Source organism: Lissotriton vulgaris, unplaced genomic scaffold (assembly GCF_964263255.1).
Source record: "Lissotriton vulgaris unplaced genomic scaffold, aLisVul1.2 SCAFFOLD_1411, whole genome shotgun sequence".
NCBI classification, from domain to species: domain Eukaryota; kingdom Metazoa; phylum Chordata; class Amphibia; order Caudata; family Salamandridae; genus Lissotriton; species Lissotriton vulgaris.
Window position 1 is genome coordinate 347,712 of NW_028250719.1, and position 24,763 is coordinate 372,474.

At 42.3% G+C, this 24,763-nt stretch overlaps 1 protein-coding gene across 1 annotated transcript in view; it reads right to left on the reverse strand.

Annotated features, from left to right (window-relative positions):
• The window catches only part of DIP2C (DIP2 acetate--CoA ligase C (putative)), a gene marked incomplete at its 5' end in the record, with an annotated part of 296,244 nt that overhangs the window by 30,784 nt on the left and 240,697 nt on the right, over positions 1–24,763 (reverse strand). Inside the window, 3 exons of the mRNA XM_086950634.1 lie at positions 339–396; positions 4,101–4,162; positions 9,922–9,951. Of these exons, the coding sequence (XP_086806760.1) occupies positions 339–396; positions 4,101–4,162; positions 9,922–9,951 (150 nt within the window). The remainder of the gene's footprint in view (positions 1–338; positions 397–4,100; positions 4,163–9,921; positions 9,952–24,763) is intronic.

Genomic DNA, 24,763 nt, shown 5'->3' on the forward strand with positions numbered 1-24,763 from the left:
AATGAAGAAGGTCCTGACAAACTATGGCAAACTAATGTTTTCCAAGCCACCCACAACACAAGAGCCACCCACAACACAAAGGCAACCAAAAAGTCAAATGAAACTCAATGATATGGTGTAAGTGTACAGCATAAATGTGGACTTGCAGGTGGTCAAATAAAAAAGTTAAGTAAAGGCTACATCATACCCATGGAGGACACCCAACTCGAGTTAATACTTAAAAATCTGATATTTTAATACAGTAGCACATTTACATGAGTGTTTAACATGTGCTTTCAACTTAATAAATACAATAGTACAGTAAGACGCTAACATCACAGTTTATGCTATGAACTTACTTTTCCTGATTCCATGAGAGGCAAGCTATGCGGAGATCCTCTTTCCACTAAGCGAACTCTGAAAAACAAAGAATTTGTTTTAAAAATATCATATATTAAAGAAAACAAAATATTTTAAGGGTACTGAAACATACAAATAATACACCCATGACTGGCGGTGTGGATCGCATAGCCTAAAGTAATGAAAAACATGCATGTACGTGAGTTGAGGGAACACTTTCCTACAAAGCTTGAGGTTCCTTTAACCATATAGGCAGTTGGGTAGAAGGTAGCAGACATTACCACATCATACCCATGTACCACAGGACAGAGAGCAGGCCCAGCCCCAAAAATGTTAACATAGGCGAGACAAGAGCATGGTTCGAAAGAGATCAGTCATGTGCACCTTGAAAAAAAGAAGCCATAAAGACAAAGAAGCTATGGTGAGTTTCATGCCACCCACAGCATAGACTAAGATAATTCATGCAGGCATGGAAGGACAAAGGAACTGCTAGATCCATTCCATCTATAGCATCACAAGGTGCAGAGTATGACAGGGTGCTTTGTGCCATGCGGATCGAATTTATTGGAAACAATGTCTGTATCCTATTGCATTCTACAATAAAGGATAGAGAAATGTTGTCATTTGATAAAGCCCTTCAAGTAGAATTTTATTACGGTATTCATTTCTCCCCCTTTCCATTTTAACACCCCACACCCTACTATTCTGGATTATCAATAGAAGTGCATTCAAGAAAAGTTAATAAAATGGACTTCCAAGTCCAAGAGACACTTCCAGTGAATCATTCCATCGACTTCAATACAGTAGAATAGTTTCATTCTTTCCAATTTAATATGGAAAATTAGAAGTGACCTGCCTCCATCCGTTACAGTTAGGCTGAATAGAGGATATATGTATATCTATTAGGTAGCAAAAATGTATAAGTTGGGTTTGCCCGAATTAATCACGGGGCATTCTTCTTGTGAGCATTCTACTCCACTGTTCTTTTCATGTTCTATATCAAGACATGTTCTGGGAGGAAGAGCAGTAAACAAAGAAGCGTATGAAGCATTTCGCAACCCAATGTTCGCTGATCAAGTCCCCACTCATCCATTTTAGGCAAGAGCAAAGATAATCTTTATGTTAGTAATTCAGCACACAAATTACCAAAATTATAAAAATGTGTCATCCAACTCAATAAACTGCTCCAAGTAAAAACAGTTACAAGGCATCTGACAAGCAAGCTCTCTGTGTTAGCAGTTTTGGAGCAATCACATTAGCAAGGAGAGTAGGTTGCATGGTTGGTGGTTAGTGAAAAAGCCTGTATAAGCAGAAGATGACAAGTATAGCAATAAAACAGTGGTATTAAACAATTGACCAGTAGGTACATCAAGAGGAACCATAGACTTTTTAGCAATTCAATTGTCAGGAAAATGAGAACAGACCTGTATAAGTCCAAGCAAGGATTACAATATTGGGATGCGTAATTCTCATTATGGTACCTGAAAGGTGGTATTTCACTATTAGGAACAACCTTATGTCTAAAGACAATGTTTTTTTAGAAAAATAGTGGACTACTTTACTTGTACCACAGTTGGAATCACATTTGGGATCACTTAAGCACTTCCGCGAAGTGCTTAAAGAAGTTATCTGCCAGCTTCCCATTAACACACCTCTATGTTATTTTTTTATTGCATTTTCTTTATGTCCCACAATTAGTGAGTTTACTTAATTGGGGCTTAACAGATGGATGAATACCAATTTCCTTTTGAGGAGCAACCATCAGTTTTTAGAACTCTAGTAAGGCAGCAGATGAATGTAGCTCTAATCAACGTATCAGGCCTTAAACACAGATTATGAATTCTTGGTTACAAATTTAGAAAATTAGATAACTTTTTGAAGTGCAACCTTGACGTATGCAGACCAAAATACTAGTTTAGGTTTTCTAATACTTTGCAGACAACACCAATTTCTTGGAAAAGGCAGCGTTTTTTTATTGGGGATATAAAGATCGGGTAGCAATCAGATGTAGAATAAGATTTTGATTTGGCAAAGCTGAACTTTTCTTTTTTTTAGAAAATGTATTTTCCATCATAATTTAGTGGGTTGATTACATCTCTTAATTGGTGTACATAGATATCCCTAGAGTAAGATGAACAATTAGGTTGTAAGCGTGATTGAAAACATAGCGGGTGATCTAACATTATTTGCTTTACTTAAAGACTCCCTGGTTATTTGCCTCTGTGCACTAGCTAACTTACTCCCCACTGCTTCAGCAATTGTAACAATTAAGTTACTATCAGGTGTTACTGTTTTACTTTTACAAGCAATGAAGAATAATTTACAAATTATTGGCCAGTCTAGAGATTTGGGAGACAACAAAAAATTCACGAAAAACTGAATCATTGCTTTTCAAAGCTGATAAACCTACAGCTTTTGTGTAGTTTACTGCCACTGCAATACATTGTATCAGGCCTTCATATCTTAAATGACCATCTGCAGCTGTAGATCTTAAATTAAGTTCTCATTTTAAATAGATTGGTATGTCTTTTACAAAGTTATTATATTTTGCCGTTGTGAGTCACTGGTAGGGTCTACCATGCAAAAGTGTATGTCTGCGGACTTTAAAAAAAATATTTTAAAATCTTCCATGCCACTCATTTTTGCTTTTAGCTCAAAACAACCGGATTCCAAGATTTTTTTAGGAGGCTACAAAAATAAAACATAGTTAATTATGTAATCCTTTACAAGAAGAGGTCAGGCATTATCAGGTTTTCTGGTGTATTAGCATCCCTCTCCATCTCTGCAACTGCTGTGATTAATCTGTACGCAATCTTTGTATCCATTTCAAACCATATTTATGAGACTGGAGGTACCCTATATGAATGTTACCATGGTCCTCCCACAGTTTGTTAGTTCCTTACAATCCAAAAACATGCATTAAACATTTCCCAAAGATTTGTTAAAGACCAATCCAGAAAATGAGATGAGGAACATTAAGTAGACAGTGGTACAGCTGGAGCTAAAGTGCTAGGATGCTCGAGCTACATCATCACATGTTGCCTAATGATGAAGGGCCAGAGGGCCAAGATACTATGCCTACCAGTTTGCCTTATCCAGTCATTTTTGAACAAGCTAACTATAACTACTATGAAGTTGATCATCATGAGTTTATCCCAGTACCAGAATACAGGCCTATTTTTGGTCAAGAGGGAAGGAACATAAATCCATATCTGGTAATAATGTAAGAACAGTACCAATCTGACGATGCTGCACACATTGTGCCCCAATGAAATTCCATTGCATTACTCCCCACAATCCTGAGACTGTATGCCACTCTCTAGGCCCAGCCCACCAGATGGGACCGGACTGTGTAAATGTAAATGTAAATGTAAATGTATAGGCATTTATATAGTGCACTACTTACCCGTAGGGTCCCAAGGCGCTTCGACCGCTGCGAAACCCTTCCTGGCTTCCCTGAGAGAAGGTCCCTTAATGGGTATCTCCAGGGTGAGACCATAACCCATGCCTCTAAAGAGGCACTAGGGGCACATGATGCATGTGTATGACAAGCAAACACAAATGGTGATGAGATCTGTAAACTTGCAAAGGGTAGAAAAAATGCATTTTACAAATCTCTACGATATCGTGGCAAAGCAATCAGAGGTACTCTTTTGCTAAAAAAAAACTTTATATCGGGCTCCATTTCGTTGGTTAGTGCCTTCTTTATATAGTCAATTTTCTGCACATTAAGGATCAAAGGATTGCATTACGCATTTTACCTGTCATGTCTCAGTGCTCTCATATCAACAAACACAGTTGTTGGATCAGGACCTGATGTTCCCTAAAAGAAAAATTATGATATTTAGAGCACGGATTCCCATGAATATTACAGTGTCATGTGCAGATCATCAACATCGCTAATGCTAACAACAAATAAGTAATCCATGTTTGCAAAATATATTGTCATGTATTGGTAATCCATGGCAATGTGACAAAAGCAAACTGTTGGTACATCAATGCAGGCGTAGGTATACCTTTCTGAATACCGTTTCTACCGTTCCATAAGATAGAAGGAATTTTATTACAAGCAACCTAGTTACACTTCAAAAGATTGCCGTGCCCCACAAAATAGGCAAACACATGCAATGTCTTCCGCAAAATATCAAAACACTATGCATCTTAAAACAAACAGCTAATTTCAGGAACCAATTTGTTGAGCATTTTTATCATACATGCACCAAATGAAGCACTAACATGAACAAGGACAAGAACACACATGAGGCAAGATTGGGGAGAATTGAAAGACATATCCAGTAAACCAAGAGGGATTTCATCCTCTAGGGGCAGTGCTCATTCAGTGACGGTAGCAAAGCATGCTTAATCAGTAGAGGCAAACACTGATAATGGAACAACATGGCCTACACCCAAACTCAAATTTCCAAATTCGTGTTTGGGTAAGAAAGCCATGGAACATCTTGACATTGATATCAAAGTATATTAATAATATCTTTGTATTGTCGTTTATGACTCAACAGAAAGGCAGACCGGCTACTATGGAGATGCCTTAATGTAGCAAACATGCTGCTTGTAAGTATCGAAACACAACAGCCAAGTAGCTGTGAGAGTGCCTCATTGTAAAAAACAAAACATGAAATAAAAAGACCCGTCTGCGCAAGATCAGCGGATAATTTAGTGCCTTCTGCATTAGCAGATCCGCTCTTGAAGCTAGGCATAGTCACTACTGCAAACAGGTCACCTAAATAAAACTCTACTACTGATAAAATCCAACAAAATCCCACTTACAAAAGTAGTAAACAACGAAATCTTTTTGTTTACAAGCAGCATGTAATTGCTTAATAACATCTTGGATTATATTCCAATGATCCACCGCATCTGAACAAAATAACATATGCATGCTAAAACGACGAGGCAAAAAAAAAACAAAAAAACTTTGATCAAGGCAGAGTGGATACTGACGACACGGACTAGAGATCAGTGATATTTCCCCAAGTGTGTTCATAAGATTCAGTCTGACAGATAGGTACATGATTATAGAAAGCCATAAAATCATAACTGCATTTAGACCAATTTAGATAAAATAGACACTTACCTGTCTTAAGGTTCACTCAAGTGAGTGAAACCTAGAACCATGGCACTCAGCAGCAGGAGCCAGAAAATGTTATTAGTCACATGTATCAAGGACTTGCAAATGTGCCTTTTCAAATGGAAATAGTTATGTCAACTTCTACCCAATAGTGGTTGTCACAGAAGCTATTTAGTGCATCAGTATCGCTGGCATCATCAGCAGGGATGTTAAGCCAGAGTAGAATGGGAATATCTTATGCCAAGCACTCGGGTCTACAAATTAATTTTCTTCACTGATGTGACAAACAGAGTTCCGACACTAAAGCCATACACTAAGGTAGGAAGCAGGTAGGGAGGAATCGAGAAATGGAAGCAATCATTTAGAAACAACGACCAGGCAAGGTATCTCCTTTCTGAAGGAAACCCTCAGCTGGTAAATTCTTAGCATCATGAAAAATTCCTTTGTAAGACTTCAAATTTGATAAGTAGACCGTGGTATATTTCAGAAGAAAAGTGTCAGAATAAAATAATCTGGAGCACTTGGTGGTAAAATCAGGGTGTGATCAGAAATTCAAACTCCCGAAAATAATGTATGACACTGGCTAAGGAAATGACTGCCTTTCTTCACTAACCAACTAAATGAGCACGTCCTGAAGGAGATTCGTAGAGGTCAAACATCCACTGCTGTAATGAGAAGTCAGGCAACAGGAACACCTTTGATGCAAAATACAGACATATTATATATGGCTATGTTCCTTCTGGAAGAGCAGAGATGAGATCAAATGATGAAAATATTAACTGAGATATTTCCTGTGGATTAGAAGTATCAATTAAAGGATTGTCAGGAAATCTTTGATCTCTGTTGCATTTCCCTAAGTGAAAAGGATGTGTCCACAGGTAGATTCCATTGGACCCAAGAAATCATGCCTACCCTCAAAAGAGGGCTCAATTACTCAACTATACAACATATAATAGTGTTGTGTCTAAATTTATCCAGGACACTAGTTACGTCATCTGTGGAAGGGGAGTTTCACAACTTTTTCCCGGACAAAGTACGAGAGAAGTGTGATTTCAAAGCCTTTTGTAATTTACAGTTCATGCAGGCCGTGCCACGAAGCTTACTGCATCAACACCCGATTGTTTAATTTGTTTTGCCAGTTCTTTTCCACTTGGAATCAAATTATGAAATGCCCCTCATTTGCCTTCTCAAGGAAGGCCAACATCTCTGTACATGAGCTCATGGCCCAGTGCTGGCAGGGGGCCAAGTAGTAGTCTAAGTGGATCAGTTGGGCACTGGAAAAAGTCCTGGTGGGTGCCTGGCAGATCAATGGGGCTCAGAGAAGCCCTAGAGGGAACTGAGAACATCTGAAAGAGCTGCAGCATTGCCTCATTGAAGACCTCTACCTTCGGTGAAGTCAAAGATAGCCTAAGCAATTCAGGTCTCATTTGCTTCAGCTGTTGAATAGGATCAGAGTTGAACGACTGGCGTGGAGAAAGGCTTTTTGAGCGTCGGCTGCCCGATCTCTTACTAGAACGATCTGGCCATCTTGGGCTTCCTTTGATGTCATCTTAGACTTAACAAAGGATGGAAATCTACATTATAACCAGAATTTGGAGAAGGAATACATCCAAGATTTGGAGTCTGACCTGAATCGCATTCTGGAGTGAGACCAACATTGTTTGTTGTGCTTTGGTGATATACAACTTTGCCTCCTACTCCCCGATGTCCTTCAGATGCATTGTTGAGAATTTCTGGCATGACTTCAATCAATGCTTGGTTCAAGGACACCAGATGCAGATATCATACTGGTCCATAACCAACATCTGCTTTCTGCAGGTGCAGTACAGCTTTAAGCCTGTAGTTTCTGGATGAGAGATATCCTTAGTACACTGTCACTGATGACCATTTTGGAATTTTTTTAAAAACTGACAAAAATTTGGGAGTAGATCTGAATCTGCGTTTAAGGGCATGGAAGGAAGCAGCAATAGTACGCTGGGGTAGTGCCTATATACAGCAATGCGTTGTCGCTTTTCGATGTTTAACAAAGCCACTGCGGAGTCCAATAGCACCACCCATAGGTACATACGAAAACTGAAAAAAAACTTTCAAGATCAGTCTGGCCTGTGGGAATTTAAAAGGTGAGGAATCTATGGTTTGCAATATCCATCAGAACCACTTTGATATACATTCCAGACCAAATTAACCACAATACATGGCAAGATACGATTTGTGTTGGAAAGTTCACAATGAGGCAACAAATGTACTGGGTATAGAGTTTAGGTTAAACCCTAAAATGGCTTTGCTGGGTATGAAGGGTGAACCAGAGATGGATAAACACCAAATGTAATGTAACCTGGACCCGATGATTGCACACAGGTGTATAGCTAGGGATTGGGATAATGTCAAAAAGTCATTAAAGCAGCTGGAGGAAGGGCTTGATTGGTGAATGGCCATAGACAACTCAATATACAAAGGGCAAGAATTCCCTAGAAAATGGGAAAAACACAGAGTCCTTAGAAAACTTTTAACACAATTTTTTGTGATTATGGTATTGAATGAATTAACTCATAAGGAAAAGACACCAGTTAAGTGGTCAGCTACATGATTGGCAGGCTGTGTGCACTATATTGTTTAACACACTCTACAAACTGCATTTATAATTATTGCAGTTGCAAGATAAGGGTGTGGTCTGTGTTTTTCCTATCTGAAATAACTATAAGCTATGTCTAGAATTTCTATTTATGATGCATATTAAAATGAATACAACATTTAAATTAATGGACTGGCTATTAGGCCTGAAGAGATATTTTAGAGATGTGAAACTTTATGCTGGTTTGTCAACTGGTTAAATCAGGCCTCAAAAGGAATGAGTAGACAACACCCTTTTGTCCATACACCTGTTACTTTGAACAAAATGCATAACTGCTAAACCGTCCGTAATCTACAAAGGTCTAAAAAAAAATGTTTATTAACTTTTAATATGTATGAGCAATACAGGACATGTACAGACACTTCACGAAAGATACAGACTTGAAAGAATAATGTGAATGTTACATGTCGGATACAGAGGGAGCCATAAACATAGGACCAGATTTCAAAAATGCCAGCCGGTACAAAAGAGCTCCAGTAGCGCTCTATACTTTGTGAACGCATGTCCAATGACAACTAGGGAATGAGTGAGCTACAAGCTCCTTGCAATGACTAGCACTATACTACATGACACTTAGTGCCAATTTAATGTAAGCTAGTGTTGCATACTGTAAATGTTTCCCAAATTTAGGATGATATCTAGTTACAAACTACCAGAGAGGGATCACATTTTATTGAATTGCATGCATAGAGCTGAAATCTAATGACACAGAAAACCTCCCACAAAACACAACCTTTAAAGTGCTGTTTAACATTTGCCACCTATATGGGAGTGACTTCTGGTTATAAAGAGTTTTCGTTGATAATGTGAACTGATATTTGTTATGAGTTTACTGTTTTGCAAAGTACCACTTTTATTTTTTCATTTGGCAACGTCCACACTGGGGCATATTGCAGACATCTGCTTACCAAGGAGATACATTACTCGGGTTCAGTTCCAAAACACTAGCATACTAGTTATAATTCTAAGGCTCAAGCCACGTTAGTTCGTTTTAGTAACTGCAACCCTCTGCCCACCTGCAGGGGTCAGTCTGCCTACAAATTAGTTGTGCCGAAAGCTTGTTTTTATTGGCGAGCAAGATACTCACTCCCTTTCCGTCTCAGGGCATCCACAGTCCAAAGCTTTGGAGCAGAAAACCTGACATTAAGATTGGACTGTTACTGTGGCATGATGTAATGGTTCATAAATCAAATAACGTGGGCTTGCGCTGTGAAATTCCAGCCATTTTAGCTTTAAACCCCGAGTTCCAAGATACACCTATTTTAAGGCTTGATTCTCTATGTAGACTCTTCCACTGACATGACACTTCATTATCAAGTAAGTCACTTTCCCCTGCAGTATTATGTTGGATATCCAAACAGACAGAAACAAAACTAAAGTATTTTAAAGAGGAAGTACTAGGAACTTGAATTTCTACAAAAACCACCCAAACTATCTCCCCACATACCTACAGGGGACATTTGTTTCAGGCGGGGTGGAAATGATACCAGAAAGGACTGTGGAGAACAGAGCCCACCATAGGGGCTTCTTCAGCCTCTTCCTTCAGGCCATTCAAAGTGAACTACATGGGACAATATGGCGGAGCAAAAAAAGGCTTCCCATTCCCACACTATGGGTTTTTCTAGTTATGCATCGCTGTAAGTTACCAAGATAAAGGCTTGAGGTAGCAGGCATAACACATTGAGTATCACCTCCCTTGATCTCAAAGATGTATCACAAACATCTCACATGCAGTGGATTACGGATTCTGGGAAGGAGCAATGCTCTTAGTGTCAATTTTATTGATCACCAAGCTCAAATTCTGGTCTGTCTGAAATCTGAAAAGGGTTTATGTAGATTTTTAGGGAACCTAAAAACTCCGTACCTGATCAGCCAGCATCCCCAGCCTGTAGGGCTTCAGCAGAAGGAAGAGCAGGGGCGATGAAACAATAAGGAAAAAAGAAAGGAACACAAAACAAAAATAATAAAAAGGAAAAAGGTGATGTAAAATTGACAAGACAAATGGAGAAAACAAAAATGGCATACACAGAAAGAGCAAAGAACAACAATTTTTCTAATGGGGTAAAATGAATTCAAATACAGTCATGGGTTACAAATAGCCTGGGAGCCAGAGAAAAAAATATTTTAACTAATTTTGAAACACTTATGGTCATGCTTAAAGAGAACAATGCTTTACATGTAGAAATGGTTTCTGAGAGTCAGTAGTTAGCCTGTGAATGCACTGCCTACCAATATTACCTCTGAAAAATAATCTTCAGAGGCAATCTCTCTAAATTACTCAATTAGTGTATGGCAGGCAATCAGAGGCATTCAATGAAGACAATGTTATTTCCAGTAATTTTCACAATTTCATCTGTGCCACCAAAGCCTGCTTTTGCGTCTTTCAGGGCAAAATACCCTGGGATACAAAATATCATTAGCCTCCAGCTGTAGCGCTTTACTTTAGGTCAATGTAATCAGCATTTCCATCTATCTATTGCTCTAATACAGCACTCACAGCTGTAATTGCTTTTTCTAACCTTGAAAGACACAATTAGTTGGTAAATAATTGAAGTAGATTTTGAAATGTTTTAAAATATTCAAGTTTGAGCTTTAAATATGTCAGAGTGATGGTAACAGCATTATTTAACATGGGGTGCTAAACCCTCAGGGAAAGGGCCCATAGCGGGTAATGGAAAGCACAAGGCACATAGGCAAGGGGTTTCCTCTCAGCACTAGGGGTTTTTTATCAAAAGGAGGAGGAGCTGGTGTGAGAGGCTTGTGGAAATTGCAAATGCATTCAAATTAACATTGGCAAGAGTGTACTTTCACAAGGCACGTATGTGGCCATTGTGCTATTTAACAAAAATAGCACACACTTTGTGACACTGCTCACTTTGCTAATTCTCTGTTTTTTAACCTGCATGTTCGTCATCTTTTTAAAAATTGAAATTGCTCACTTACTGCATTGAATGTTGTTGCCACTGGGTATGTGACTAGGTCACTACCTGCATCGCTTCTCACCCAATAGGAGGGTTGGACGTCAGCTGGGAGGGGGGTGGAGCCCTTGACGCCGGAACAGGCTTTAAATTCATGCCTGCGACGCGAGCGCGCAGCAGGTGCGTTGCTGGCGATCCTAAGGCAAGCCGGTCTGCGACATGCTGGGGCATGGGGCATGTTACTCTGCCCAAAAATATTACTATTCAGCAGCTAGTCTTAAAAACATGGCAACCAAAAAAGTGCAACTCCTAGAAACTCATCTGGTACAAAAACTGCAAAACCTGGAGCTCCTAAATCCTAATCCTAGAATTTATACCGACACCACAAATATAGGTGAGCAACTCACTAGCCCGGCAGCCCTGCCTACAATTGCTGCAAATGTAGGTCTGAATAAACGGCTAGCCGAAGACCTCAATGTGATGTATCTAAACAAGCGCTCTATGGTCAAGCGTCAAATAGAAATTTTTAATACATTGACTACGGATTCTCCGGACTTGCTCCTATTGACTGAAATTTGGCTCAGGGAGAAATCCTCCCCTGAGATTCTAACAGCCCTTCCTGACAATTATTTGCTTTTTCATACTGACAGACTACTAGGTAGAAGAGGGGGGGGGGGGGGGGTGGCAGCTTTTATTAAGAAAGAACTATCCGTTACTACTATGCCGCACTTTGAATCGCCATCAGTGATTCCTTGGTAGTTAAATTGGACCTACACAACAGTACTCTTCTATGTGTGGTATTGTATAGACTCCCCAAATCGATGCATGATTTTTCGAAAGCTCTAGCAAATCATATTGCGTCTTCGACCACAGATTATGATAAAGTTTTGGTCGCAGGTGATCTGAACTACTGGGCCAATGAAGTAGATGAGGGAACTTTGTCTAAGGAACTCACGGAGTCCCTCACCAGCCATAACCTCACCCAACATATTAATTCCCCTACGCATACCAGAGGCCACACTCTTGACCAAGTGTGGTCTACTAATGTTACCGTACACAACTTGGTAACTCAACAATGCGTATGGTCAGATCATTATATCATTAGCTTTAAACTGAATAACTTGTCACTACTGAAACAATTATCCCACTCTAGAAGCACCTTCAGAAATTGGAATTGTGTTGATCTGAAAGCACTCCTGGATACTCTCTCCTGTGAGCAGGTTGCCTCTGAAGGAGATTTAGACAATAGGGAAATAAAGATAACTGACTGGCAAAGAAAGACATTTAAAATCCATGCCCCCCTTCAGACTAAAAACTCTCGCCTTAGGCAACATGAAGCATCCAAATGGTTCACAAAGGTGTTGGAAGTCTTAAAACTTCATGTACACCAAGTCGAACGAAAATAGTGGAAATTGTACTCTATTGAGGCTAAAACAAAATATATAGCAAAACTACAGGAGTACAAAATAGCTTCTGTGGAGGTAAAAATAGCTTTCGTCACTAATAAAGTACTCAACACTGATAACAGCTCCAAGGAAATTTTCAGGATTGTGAAAGAACTTTCCAATTCGAGCCGCGTGGCTCCACTCGTTAAGGCCACTCAGGAACTATGTAATGATCTGAACTCTTTCTTCGTGGATAAAATAAAAAAAATCAGAACTCCATTGTTTGTAACAATAATAATATTGAAGACACTGTGGTTCTTCCTAATCCTTCCTCTCTCGACACCTTATCCATGCTAGATAGGGAATGTTTTCTGTAATTGGTTGCGAAGGTCAAATCTGCTTCCCCAAGGAGGAATGCCCCATTAATATGAAGAAAACAATCTATCAGGCTTTCCCCGATACCTTTCTTGAGCCCCTTAATCTCTCCCTGTCCCAGGGAACTGTACCATCAGCATTTAAGAAAGCGGTACTTATTCCACTTAAAAACAGGGTTTAGATCCGAAAAAGTTGGAAAATTACATACCTATATCATTGATTCAGTTTCCAGCAATATTACTGGAAAATCATGTTGCATCTTGTCTCAGTTCTTTTTTAGAAGGATCCAAGTTTCTGGACACACACCAGGCAGACTACTGCCCTGCGCATTCCACTGAATCTGTGATCCTATCAGTCCTGGACGATCTTAAAGGACAGGCTGACATTGATCACACTCAGGCTCTGATCCTCCTTGACCCATCTGCGGCATTTGACACCGTGAACCACAACATTTTGTTGGACCGTATTGCCACAGCGGGTCTTGGGGACTCGGCACTGGACTGGTTTAGGTCCTTTCTAGTGAACCGCAAACAATCGGTGTGGCTCTCACCCCACAAATCTAACCCTGTTGAACTGAGCTGTGGCATCCCACAGCACTCCTCCCTTTTGCCGATCCTTTTTAATTAATATTTACATACGTCCCCGAATCTCGAGTCTTCCGCACATGGGGGTGAAAATCTTTAACTACGCTGACGACATGCAGCTGATTTTTACTCTGGAGAACTCCACCGAATGTAAAGATTTTGTTAGGAGCTCTATGATGCATGTAAAAACCTGGATGGATAAGAACCAACTAAAACTGAACTCTGAAAAAACTGAGATAATCATCCAGAGCAACAAACTTATTCACTGGACACTCTCCAACTGGCCACTTGAGCTAGGTGCGACCCCAATCCCTAAACTAGCAATCAAGAGTTTGGATCTTCACATTGACTCTGACATTTCTATGAGCGCCCAAATTAGCGGTTACTTTTGCCTGCTTTGTCCAACTTCGTAAACTGCGTAAGATCAGACGCTTCTTTAGTAGAGAGGCCAGCATTCAAATTGTGATTGCCCTTATCCTTTCAAAATAAGATTATGGAAATGCCCTCTACCTTGGCATTCCATTATATCTGAGACACCGCTTCAGATGATTCAGAATCCAGCAGCAAGAATCATCCATCTTAAGGATAGAAGATGCCGCATTACCCTGCTACTTAAAGATCTCCACTGGATTTCCAGTGGAGCATGTGATGTTTAAAATCGGCTGTATTCTTCTCAACGCCACTCAAGAAATCGGCCCAAGTTTCAATCTCTCATGCATCAGAAAGCATCTGCCTCAGCGTAATCTGAGATAAAAGCATCTGAATCTTTTGGCAGTGCCTAGAATTAGACGGAAACGCATTGAGTTTTCCTATCTGGGCCCGAAGTTCTGGAATTTATTGCCCACTTCTATTAGGCTGGAAACTGACTACATGCGGTTCATGAAATCTCTAAAAAACTGGCTGTTCTCCCTGGCCTATAAGTAGCTGATTCTCTATCTGTTTTCCCTTTCTCTTTCTGCCCAAACCCATCAGCGCCAAAAGACCTGTAGGTGAACGTGCGCTTACATAAATTCCCATATAACATAACATCCGAAAAGGAATAGGTTTTAGTGCAGGAGGAAAGGCAGGGTAGTGGGTGTACAAATAATACTACACATTAAAAAGTTGTCCAAGTAGTCAATCAGTTACAGTATTATTAGAGAATACAAAATGAGCACTTCCACTGGCTAATATTTTCTTCAAGTTTGCAAATAAAACATTCTACTCTTTTCACTATGGAATGTCTTGGGGGGCGTGGGGGGTGTCAATTCCTTCTCTGTGACCTCTGAAACATTGGGCTGTTGGCCAACTTTCCACCTCACTGAAACACTTAGGCCAATCTTGTTTGGGCAGTTTTAGGTGTGTAATGGGATAGGAAACTTCACAGTAAACCTTAACGAAAAACATTATACTTCTATTTTTGTAGGTTTTCGTCTTTTCGGTTACCTTTCCTCTACTCACCTCTTTTCCACCTTAGTATCCTACGTGTACAACAATAAAACAAATCTGCCATGCTGGTAGATATTTCATCAACACAGAGACTAAAATTTCAGTTACAATGATTCGGTCTATCAGGATGTTGAAATTAGAATCGAAAATGTTGTGCAACTAAATTACACTTGGGTGCAGGTTTGGTCGATAATTTAGCAGAGGGACCCTCAAGTTCGTCACAAGATATGCTGAATCACAAACTACTTAGATAGGCTTTGTGCACGATCTTCACAATCAAGGGAGCGTTTAAGGACCACGTAGCTAAAAATCCCCCTTTAAAAAAGTGCTGTGGTCGCACAGTCACTAGTATCGTGGGGAACAATCTCTTAAAAAGCTTCCTTATTTGCCAGTTAGTAACAGCTTAATACAGTCCACAATCATACAAAAAATTGCTTGCTCCGTCGTTACCAATGAGTTGAAAGGGCCGTGACGGGAATCATATAATGCTAATCGATCACATACTTATCAGGTCTGAGGCTGGGAGATGCAATGAATCAAGGACTGTATAAAATCAGTTCAATGGCAATTATCTGACTGAGGACAGTGACTTAGGACCGTGACTTAGGACAGTGGACAAAATATTGACAGTAGCTGAACAGCTTAGTTCACAAATAATCCCTTTGGATTGCTAAAAACAACCAGATCTCACTGACTCTACTGACTGCCAACCTGTATGAGGAACTATGTTCTAGAAGTTAGGAGCATGTACTCAAAAAGAAGAACTAACAATGTTCCTATAGTTCACATGTGTGTAGATTTTGTTTTTTACTAGCCATTAACTGAAAAACAGTAAGCATGTAAAACATTTGGTTCTGACCTTCTCACAATGACAGTAATTGTTGAAAAGTAGCTACTAATAGAGATCTGAAAAGGCCCCCTAGTTAAGGATAAGGCAAAATTAGAACTTTTCCAACTGAGCAAGTAAACTGATCAGTGATCTTTGCATGACACTGCTTACACAATGTTACCCACTATTTTGCTTATGATTTCTGCCATTTTCACAAAATCTCCCAACCAGAACATCTAAAATTCCCCAAGTCATCATGATCTCAACCCTCAGCATCTCTGGAGCCAGTTTCACAGCTACAGAATGCTCATGAAGTCTTATCGCTGATCATCCTAAAGCAGCTTTTCTTAATATTTTGACTTCTGTGGACCCACACTGAGTTTCTATTGGAAATCATTTACCGCTGTCTAGACAGTCTATGATTTGAACCTTAAACAGTACCAAAAATACAGAAACAGGAAAGGAAAGGTTGGAGCTATTAAAACTTTAAAGGGAAGGTTGGAGCTATTCAAAAGCGGGAAACAAATAGGATATTGTCTTCTTTCGCTTGTAGGGCATCATGAGATACTTTTTACTTTGTAGGCAAGCTTCAGGGAAACTGAACGTTGCATGTGGGCAATGACCCAGTAGCTTACCTATGGTTACGTTCTTTCTGGTAGAGATGATATCTAATTCCTGATTCCTCACGTTTTGAATATTCCCCAGGCAACAGACTGGATTTGGAAACCTTTCAGCAGTACCTCTGTACGCTGATAGGAGACACCCTGCGGCTCTGCACTGATACTGTTCCGCTCCAGAAATGACAAACAAGCCTACATAAGCACCTATCCCGCACGCATAAGTCAGTTGCTTCCAAGGTTGAGTTTGCCCCCAGATGCAGAGCTCCAACAGCAAATGGGCTTTGATCAGTGTGCAGATTCCTGGATATGGGGTCTTATAAATTGGTAGCACCCCATTCACAGAATGTAGAGGATGGGAATGCAGGGGAGGAATCTGCTGTTAGATAGCGCCCCTACATGATATAGTGTTACTGAAGGTAATTAACGTGTTCTTCTGACAGAGACCTCTTATTGCATGAGGTGGGTCCATAAATTGATGCAAACCAAGAAATCTCTTAGAACCGAGCAAGGAAACTCCCCTTCTCAGTGAACCTGGTTGTCCAGACAGTATTGCTTCATGAAAACAATGGAGCTACGCCCACATAGCTAGCTGGCAAATGTCCTAGACAGGAACTCTGTGTGCTAACTTAGTGGTAGCAACTCTGGCCCTATTAGAAAGGGCTTGCAGGCCTTCTGAGGCTGCTTTTAGGCCAATGCATAGCAGATCTTGATGCAGAGCACAATCTAACTGGAGATGGTCTTCTTCTGCATGACCATGCCTCTCTTCACCCCAGTGAACCCCACAAACAGTTGATTATCCAACTGATGTTCTTTGGTACAATCGATGTAGAAGCTTAGTACTCTTTGGGGTCCAAGCAATGGAGTCTCTCCACCTCCTTAGATCCATCAGGTGGAGCACAGAATGCCAGCAGGGTGATGGTTTCACTGGCGTGGAACAGCGTCAAAACTTTTGATAAGAAGGGTGCTCCGGTCCGCAGAATCAGCTTGTCTGGGAAGGAGGACGTGTATATGGGGTGTTAACACAGAGAGCCTGAAACTCACTCAGTGTTGAGCTAATAGCAACAAGGAACACCATCTTGAGGGTGAGAAGCCGCAAAGGACAGAGATTCAACATCAAATATGTGAGGACCAAACTCGATAATGTAGGCAACCGATTTGTATGTTACTGAATGATTGCACAATGTTCTACGTGTAACTGTTGATATAACTGTACCATTCATGGGTAATAACAACAAATTAAAAAAAAAATATATATATATATATGTGAGGACCAAGTTAAGGTCCCACTGAGGCATGACAAAAGGAGAGGAAACAAGTGTTAAAAACCTTTTAAAACAGGCATCACAACTGGTGTTGTAAATAACAAGGGTGGGAACGGCAGCCATAGAAAGGGACAACCGAGCCAAAAGGTACCTCATAACTGTGCCCAAAGCAAAACCTCACCTGGCAAGAAACAATTCAAACAATAGAACGTCAGATAACTCAGACTGGAGGGGGGTGTCAATCTGGTGTGTACCACACCAGAACACAAAGTTTTCCCAATGACAGGCATATACAGTTTTTGTTGAGGGATCCCTGGCTACCAAAATAGCCGAAGTTGTTGAGCTTTGCCACTGAGTCGCCACGGATGAAGGTGGAGATTGCCAAGAACCACGTGCAGAACCCTGGTCTGTTGTTGTGACAGTAAGTCCTCACAGAGGGGCAGTCAGATCGCAGGGCAGACACTCAAGCCTAGGAGACCTGCATAGCATACTCTTCATGCCCAATCCAGGGCCACTAGGATGACTTGGGCCTGGTAGGTCCTGATCTTCAAAACTGGGGGCATGAGTGCTATGGGCGGGAAGGCATGCAGTTGGTCCGAGTTCTACTTCAGGTGTAATGAGTCCCCTAGTAAGAGGTGACAATGAAGTTTCAACATGCAAAACTTTTGTATGTTCTCAGCAGTGGCAAATAGATCATTTTAGAGTCATAGCACCTCTGGCACAGGGTCCAGGACCCTAATCTGCTTGGGGGGAATGAGAGGGGTCTGCCACTGTCCTAACACTGCAGGTCTTTTAAAAAAAAATCTTTATTTAGTTTTTTGTTAATGACAAGGCAAAGCACTGAGTACAAAGAAAGGACATCTCGGTTACAATCATGTGGTATTTCAATATCGGTTAGCTTTGAGGCACAGCTGGTAAAACAATATGCTATGTAATATACATACAATACTTTATAGGCCCATTTCGAGTGGTATCACAATGTGCCCAACCATAAAAAACATCCACTTCCTACACCCATCTATCTTCTTTCAAAATAAGGACGCATTAAGAAACCATAGGTGGGGATGGTTGTATACAATGAGTTATAATACAGCGTGAGTGTCAATTTAGCCCACTCCAGTTGGGACAATACCCTGTTCCTGTTGTGTGCGGTGGTCATGCTGTTGTGCTGCAAGAAAGGCCTTGAAAGGGCCCCAAATGTCCCTAGGCCTGGAGGAGGGAGGGATGTGTCGGCATACTGATCATTTCTCGTAGAACAGGAAGCTAAACTTTGGAACAAACCTGTTTGGTAGAAGCTCTCCTACCGCCCCAGTGAATCGCTACTTCCCTTTTGGCCAATAACGGAGCGATGGCAGAAAATCGACGTACTTTAAGAGGAAGCTGGATGACGCATACTAGGAGTGCAATCTCGGGCAGGGGGTTCATCTGCACCTGAATAATTTGGCTCAATGTATGGTGAACATCCACCCAAAAGGTGTGTTTGCGTAGGCATGTCCGGGCAAGATGAGAAAATATACATCAGGTGAATGGCATAGCTGGCAGTGATGTGTTCTATTGAGGTCTATCCTGTGTGCTCAGGCTGGGGTGACATATATTCTGCGCAGAAACTTGAAATGGATCAGCTTGTTTCTGCTATTTAGAGATACTGATTTAGTCACTGTGCAGCAGGCTGTCTATTGTTCGTCAGATTAGGTTGCCCAAATTCGCATTCCAAGCGCCGCGCACCCTATCGTCCAGTGTGATTTAGTCAGCACATGCTCTGTAAAGTTGTGATATTAAATGAACCCCCTACCACTGCCTATCACCATTGTGAGCGGCGTGAAGGACGGAGGCTCCAGCGGGAAGTTTGTCGAAGCAGTGACCGTAGTCTAGCCAGGACAAACCTGTCCATGAATGTCACATCAGGGAACGAGGACGCGTCCTCAGGAAAAAATACGAGGCCCGCAGGGAAAAAGTCACCCATTTTAACTATATTGAATTTTGTACAAGTCTTTTGCACCGACTTTTCGCCCGTTATGGGCAGCCATTTGATGTTAGGAAGCGGTAGGTCGGAGAAGTACATCGTCTGGGTGTTTGTAATATGACCCAGTCTAGCCCAGGCCCAGCTTGTTGCGGAGGCTGGTTGAATGTCCTTGGGATCCCACAGAATACCAAGGGGCAGAACTGCAGCAAGGGTGTCCGGTAGGACAAAATCTGACTCTGGCCTCAGGAAAGTGATCCTGGCGTACGGGTGATACCATGTCTGTGCAAAGCTGCATTGTGCCGCCAGGTAGTACAGGTGTAGATCCGGAACCCCGTATCCTCCTTTAACATATGGAAGTGTCATGACCTGCCATCTCACTCTGGGTGTCTTGTTGCCCCAGACCAGTCTGATTAACTGAGTGCAAAGAGCGTTTACTAATTTATTGGTAAGTGGTATCGGGATGTTATGAAATAAATACAGAAACTTCAGGAGCACTTTCATTTTAATGAGGCCTACTCGCCCTGCCATGGAAAAGGGAAGGTTTAGCCAGTGGTCTATTTGCTTCTCAATTTTGGAGATCGCCACGCCGTAGTTGCGGCAGATAATTTGGTCTGTATCAAGATGAATGTGCACTCCCAAGTAAATCACCGAGTCAGAGCACCATACCAGCAGAAATTCCAGTTCACACTGGGTCGTGCAGTTTGTGAGAGGAAAAATTACAGATTTATGCCAATTTATCCCCAGTCCAGAGACGGTACCAAATCGGAGAGTTTCTCTTATACGTGGATCTAAGTTGGCTTGGGGGTCACGAACATAAAGGATCTTATCAACTGCATATAGCGAAACTAAGAGTGGGCCCATACAGAACTGTAAGCCTCTCCGCAGATGTTTCTCTTGGAGGTGTCGTACCAGAGGGTCCATCACCAAAATAAACAACAAGGGGGATAATGGGCACCCTTGTCTAGTGCCATGGGACAGGGGGAAGGGAGCTGAGAGTTCCATTAAGCCAGGGCCTAGCAGTGGGTTGGCTATATAAGAGGGCTGTAGTGGCAATGAAGCCATGTGGCATACCCATTCTTTGCATTACAGACAAAAACAAGGCCATTCCAGGGAATCAAAAGCTTTCTCTGGGTCTAGTAGTATAGCAGCTGCAGGAATGTCTGGATTTATTCTGTGCAGGTTATTAAATAAGGTACGGCGGTTGAACGCCGTGAATCGATGCAGTATAAATCCCGACTGGGTCAGAGAGACAATGGATTTCATCAGGAGAGAGAGGCGGCATGCTAATGCCTTAGCAAGTATTTTATAATCAAGGTTTAGAGGGGACAAGGGGAGGTAGGAGCCACATACCAAGGGGTCTTTCCCGGGTTTGGGGAGTAATATGATAACCCATGGGTACTCACAAACTTTCTCTCAGGGGCCAAATTTACAGTGTGGTTTGTGTCTGAGGGCCGCACCAGTGGGGGCGGGGCCAGTGGGGGAGGGGACGGGGCTAGACCAACCAAAAAAAACTGACCAGACCATGAGGTTGATCACTGGTCCCTGCAGCGGACACCTTCGTCCACTGAGCCACCAGACCCGGCATACCCACCTCTCTCTCTAGCTCTCTTTCTCTCTCTCTCCCTCCCTCCCTCTCTCACTCTCCCTTACTCTGTCCCCCTCCCTCCCTCTGTCTCCCTTGCCCTCTCTCACTCCCTCACTCTGTCTCCCTTTCCCTCTCTCACCCCCTTTCCCTCCCTTCCTTTCCCTCCCTCCCTTTCCCTCTCTCACTCCCTCACTCTGTCTCCATTTCCCTCTCTCACTCCCTCACTCTGTCTCCCTTTCCCTCTCTCACTCCCTCACTCTGTTACTCCCTTTCCTTACCTCCCTCACTCCCTCACTGTCACTCTCTTTCCCTCCCTCACCCTCCCTTTCCCTTCCTCCCTTTCCCTTTCCCTCCTTCCCTCTCACTCCCTCACCCAGTCTCCCTTTCCCTCCCTCACTTTGTCTCAACTTCAGGGATTCCGCACTCCTTGATTTGTTCCATAATTTGCCTGCAGTAAGAAGAATTCACATTTATTACCAGTGTATTAGTATTAGGCAGAAACTATTCTTGAATCAAAGCTAATAGGGTCTTGAATGCAGTAGACTCAAGTGCAAGGGACTCTGCAGTAAAGCACATGGCACCCTCCTAAACTTCACATGGTTAAATATGAGTAAAGATAAGCATTTTAAAATTCGTAATGCTCCATGATAACTTTATCCGCCTACTCGAACAGGGGCCACCCACATTTGACCAACAACCCAGTTACTCATAATCCATCATTCCAGCTTTAGCCATTCCATTCATTCATCCACTCTGCCACTAATCCATCTACCTACTCATCCATCCATCTATCTGTCCATCTATCCATCCATCCACTCTGCCATCCATCTTTCATTCATTCTCTATCCACTCTTCCATTCACCCATCCATCCATCTACTTTTCTATCCACCCATCCCTCCACTCTGCCATCTAGTCACTCATCCTTTCACCAACTCATCCACCACCTTGCTATGCCATCCCCTCTCATGTCCATCCACATATTAATCCCTTCATTCTCTCATCTTTCACCTGTCCATCCATCTATTCATCCACCCCTTTACTCTGCCATCCTTCCACCTGTTCATTCACTTATCCATTAACTCACCTATACATTCACCCATCCAACCCTTTACTCTCCCCTCCTTTCACCTGTCCGTCCACCTATCCATTTATCTATCTAGTCACTCATTCATCCATCCATCCATCTGCCATTCTTTCACATATCCATCCACCTATCAATTCACTCAACCTTTCACCCATACATCTACCCAGTCATTCATCCATTTATTCATCCACCTTTCAATATTCCTTCCTTCTTGCATTTACTCATCTTTCTTGTTTCCTTACTCCTGCTTGCGTTATTTATGAGCATTTGTCTGCTGAGTTTCAGGCAGAAGAAACCCCCCAAAAATCCCACTCCCAGTGTAACTGCAAAAGCGGGGGTTCACAATGCTCATGCAGGTGATATGTTTAAATGTTTGTCGGGCGCATGGTAGCATTAGATGTCTTGGGGCAATCTATACAACTGATGATTAATATCATTAAGAGATCTCCTGCTCATTAATGGCAAACAAAGGTAGGACGCAAGGCAATAGCACACATAATATTCAGACAACATTTGAAGGAAGTATAAGGCAGTGCGGCATGGTGTGAATTTATATTTCTCCATAAGCGGGAGGATGTACTTTTTGTGATACACCGTATAGGATTTACAAAAAATGATGAGGTGCAAATTAGAGTGTGGTGAAGTTCCATCGCCCAGGTGGAGACAGCTTCGGAGCGCACACACACACAGCTGCACCGAGCACATTAACAGGTCTTTAAAAGACCATTAATATGTTAATGAGGCTGTGTTGTTCACCTCTTAGGCCCCTGCAGCTCCACTCTAAGTATGGCAGGAATCGCCCGGCCAGCCCCCACAGAGCAGCAGTCTCCAAGTCGCGCTGCTGCAACTTGTGTTGGCAGACACTCTTAAAAAAAAAAAAAAAAAAAATTAAAACACCGGTACGATATGTGCAAGGTCCGCCGGCCGCCAGGGAAGGCTTGCCGGGCCGCTGTTGGCCCGCGGGCCGTACTTTGAGTACCCGTGTGATAACCGCTTCGCGGAAAGTGGGTGGGAGGACCTGTTTCTCCAGTGCTTCAGCATACATAACCAGGAGACGAAGGATCAGCAGATCCCTGTAGGCTTTGTAAAATTCCCAGGTAGACCCATCCAGTCCAAGAGCAGTAGATGAGTTCAGGAAGGTAATGGCCTCATCTCTGCTTTCAGTCGTTATGGGTATCGCTATAAAGTCCTGCATGAACGAGATATACCAATGCCACCTCCGACAGGTATTCCTCCTGGTCAGTGTGATCATTTCCCAGCTTAGTGGAATAAAGCGTTTTGAAATAAGAGAGAAATTCCTTTTGTATTTCCAAAGGGTCTGTGACCTGCTGTCCTGCTAATGATTGTAGTTCAGTAATGTAAGCTTTCGTGTAGGGGGGGGCCTTATCTTTTGCGCTAGTACCCTACCAGGGAAGTCCCCTTCCCCATACACCTTGAAATTGTGGTATTTCCCCATGTACAGGATTTCCCTCTCTGCAATCTCTCTGTATTCCAGGAGCACAGCCGCCCTCCTGTCACTATGATGTGGTCCAGTTGACACCATTTGTGCAGCATCTAGGGCTCCTATCTCCCTTTCCACCCGAGTAAGAGTACTGCGAATATCGCGTAGTACTCAGGAGCACTTGGACATGCATACTCCCCTAATGTAGTACAAAAGGGGTGGTGATGGACGGAGCATCTGAGTCAATCAAACACTCACACCCAGTCAAAAGATCTGGGTTTAATCCATCACCGTTCTTTATCCCACTCTGCCACCCCATTTCAGACATGGCTATATGCAAATCAGTCTGACCCTGTGCCTCATGGGAACCCCTACTACAGAACTGGAACTAAAGAACGGTGATGGATTAAACCCAGATCTTTTGACTGGGTGTGAGTGTTTGATAGATTCAGATGCTCCGTCCATCACCACCCCCTTTTGTACCTACTCACCTAATGTAAGCTTTGAATCCCTCCCATAACGTTGCCTCCATGTCCAACGACCCAGTGTTAAGTGTAAAAAACAAGTTACTTACCTTCGGTAACGATATATCTGTAAGAAACAGTAGTTAGTATTAGATTCCTTACCGTAGAATATCCCCAGGCGTCAGACTGGATTCGGAAACTTTTGCGTAGCAGTACCCTTGCGCATCAGAAGGCGTCGTCTGCGGCTCCGCGTCCGTCGCCGGCGTAGTTGGCAACGGGATGACTTCGCCGGAGTACTTAGACGCCGCCCTCGCGTGCGGACGTCAGTTCTTATACACAGCTTTTCCGTGCCAGAAAGCAGAGCCATGTAAAAAAAACAACAACACTGGTGCCATTGAAACTAGGGCCCTGAAAGGGGATGACCTTAACCCTAGATATCGGTTCGCAGAACGGGGAGGATGGGTGGGGGGGGGGGGGTAAGGAATCTAATACTAACTACTGTTTCTTACAAATATATGGTTACCGAAGGTAAGTAACTTGTTCATCTGAAAAAAACAGGTTAGTATTAGATTCCTTACCTTAGAATAGATACCCAAGCAATACCAACCCCGGTGGTGGATCTGCGAACCAACAATCACCCCCTTTTCCAAAATCGATTTTGTCCACACTAAGTGTGGGAGGGTATACTCAGACGTGAGTCCCTTGCTAATTGCACCATCAGGATTCAAGCAAGCCGGGCAGACGACGGCTGAAATGCCAGAAACCGG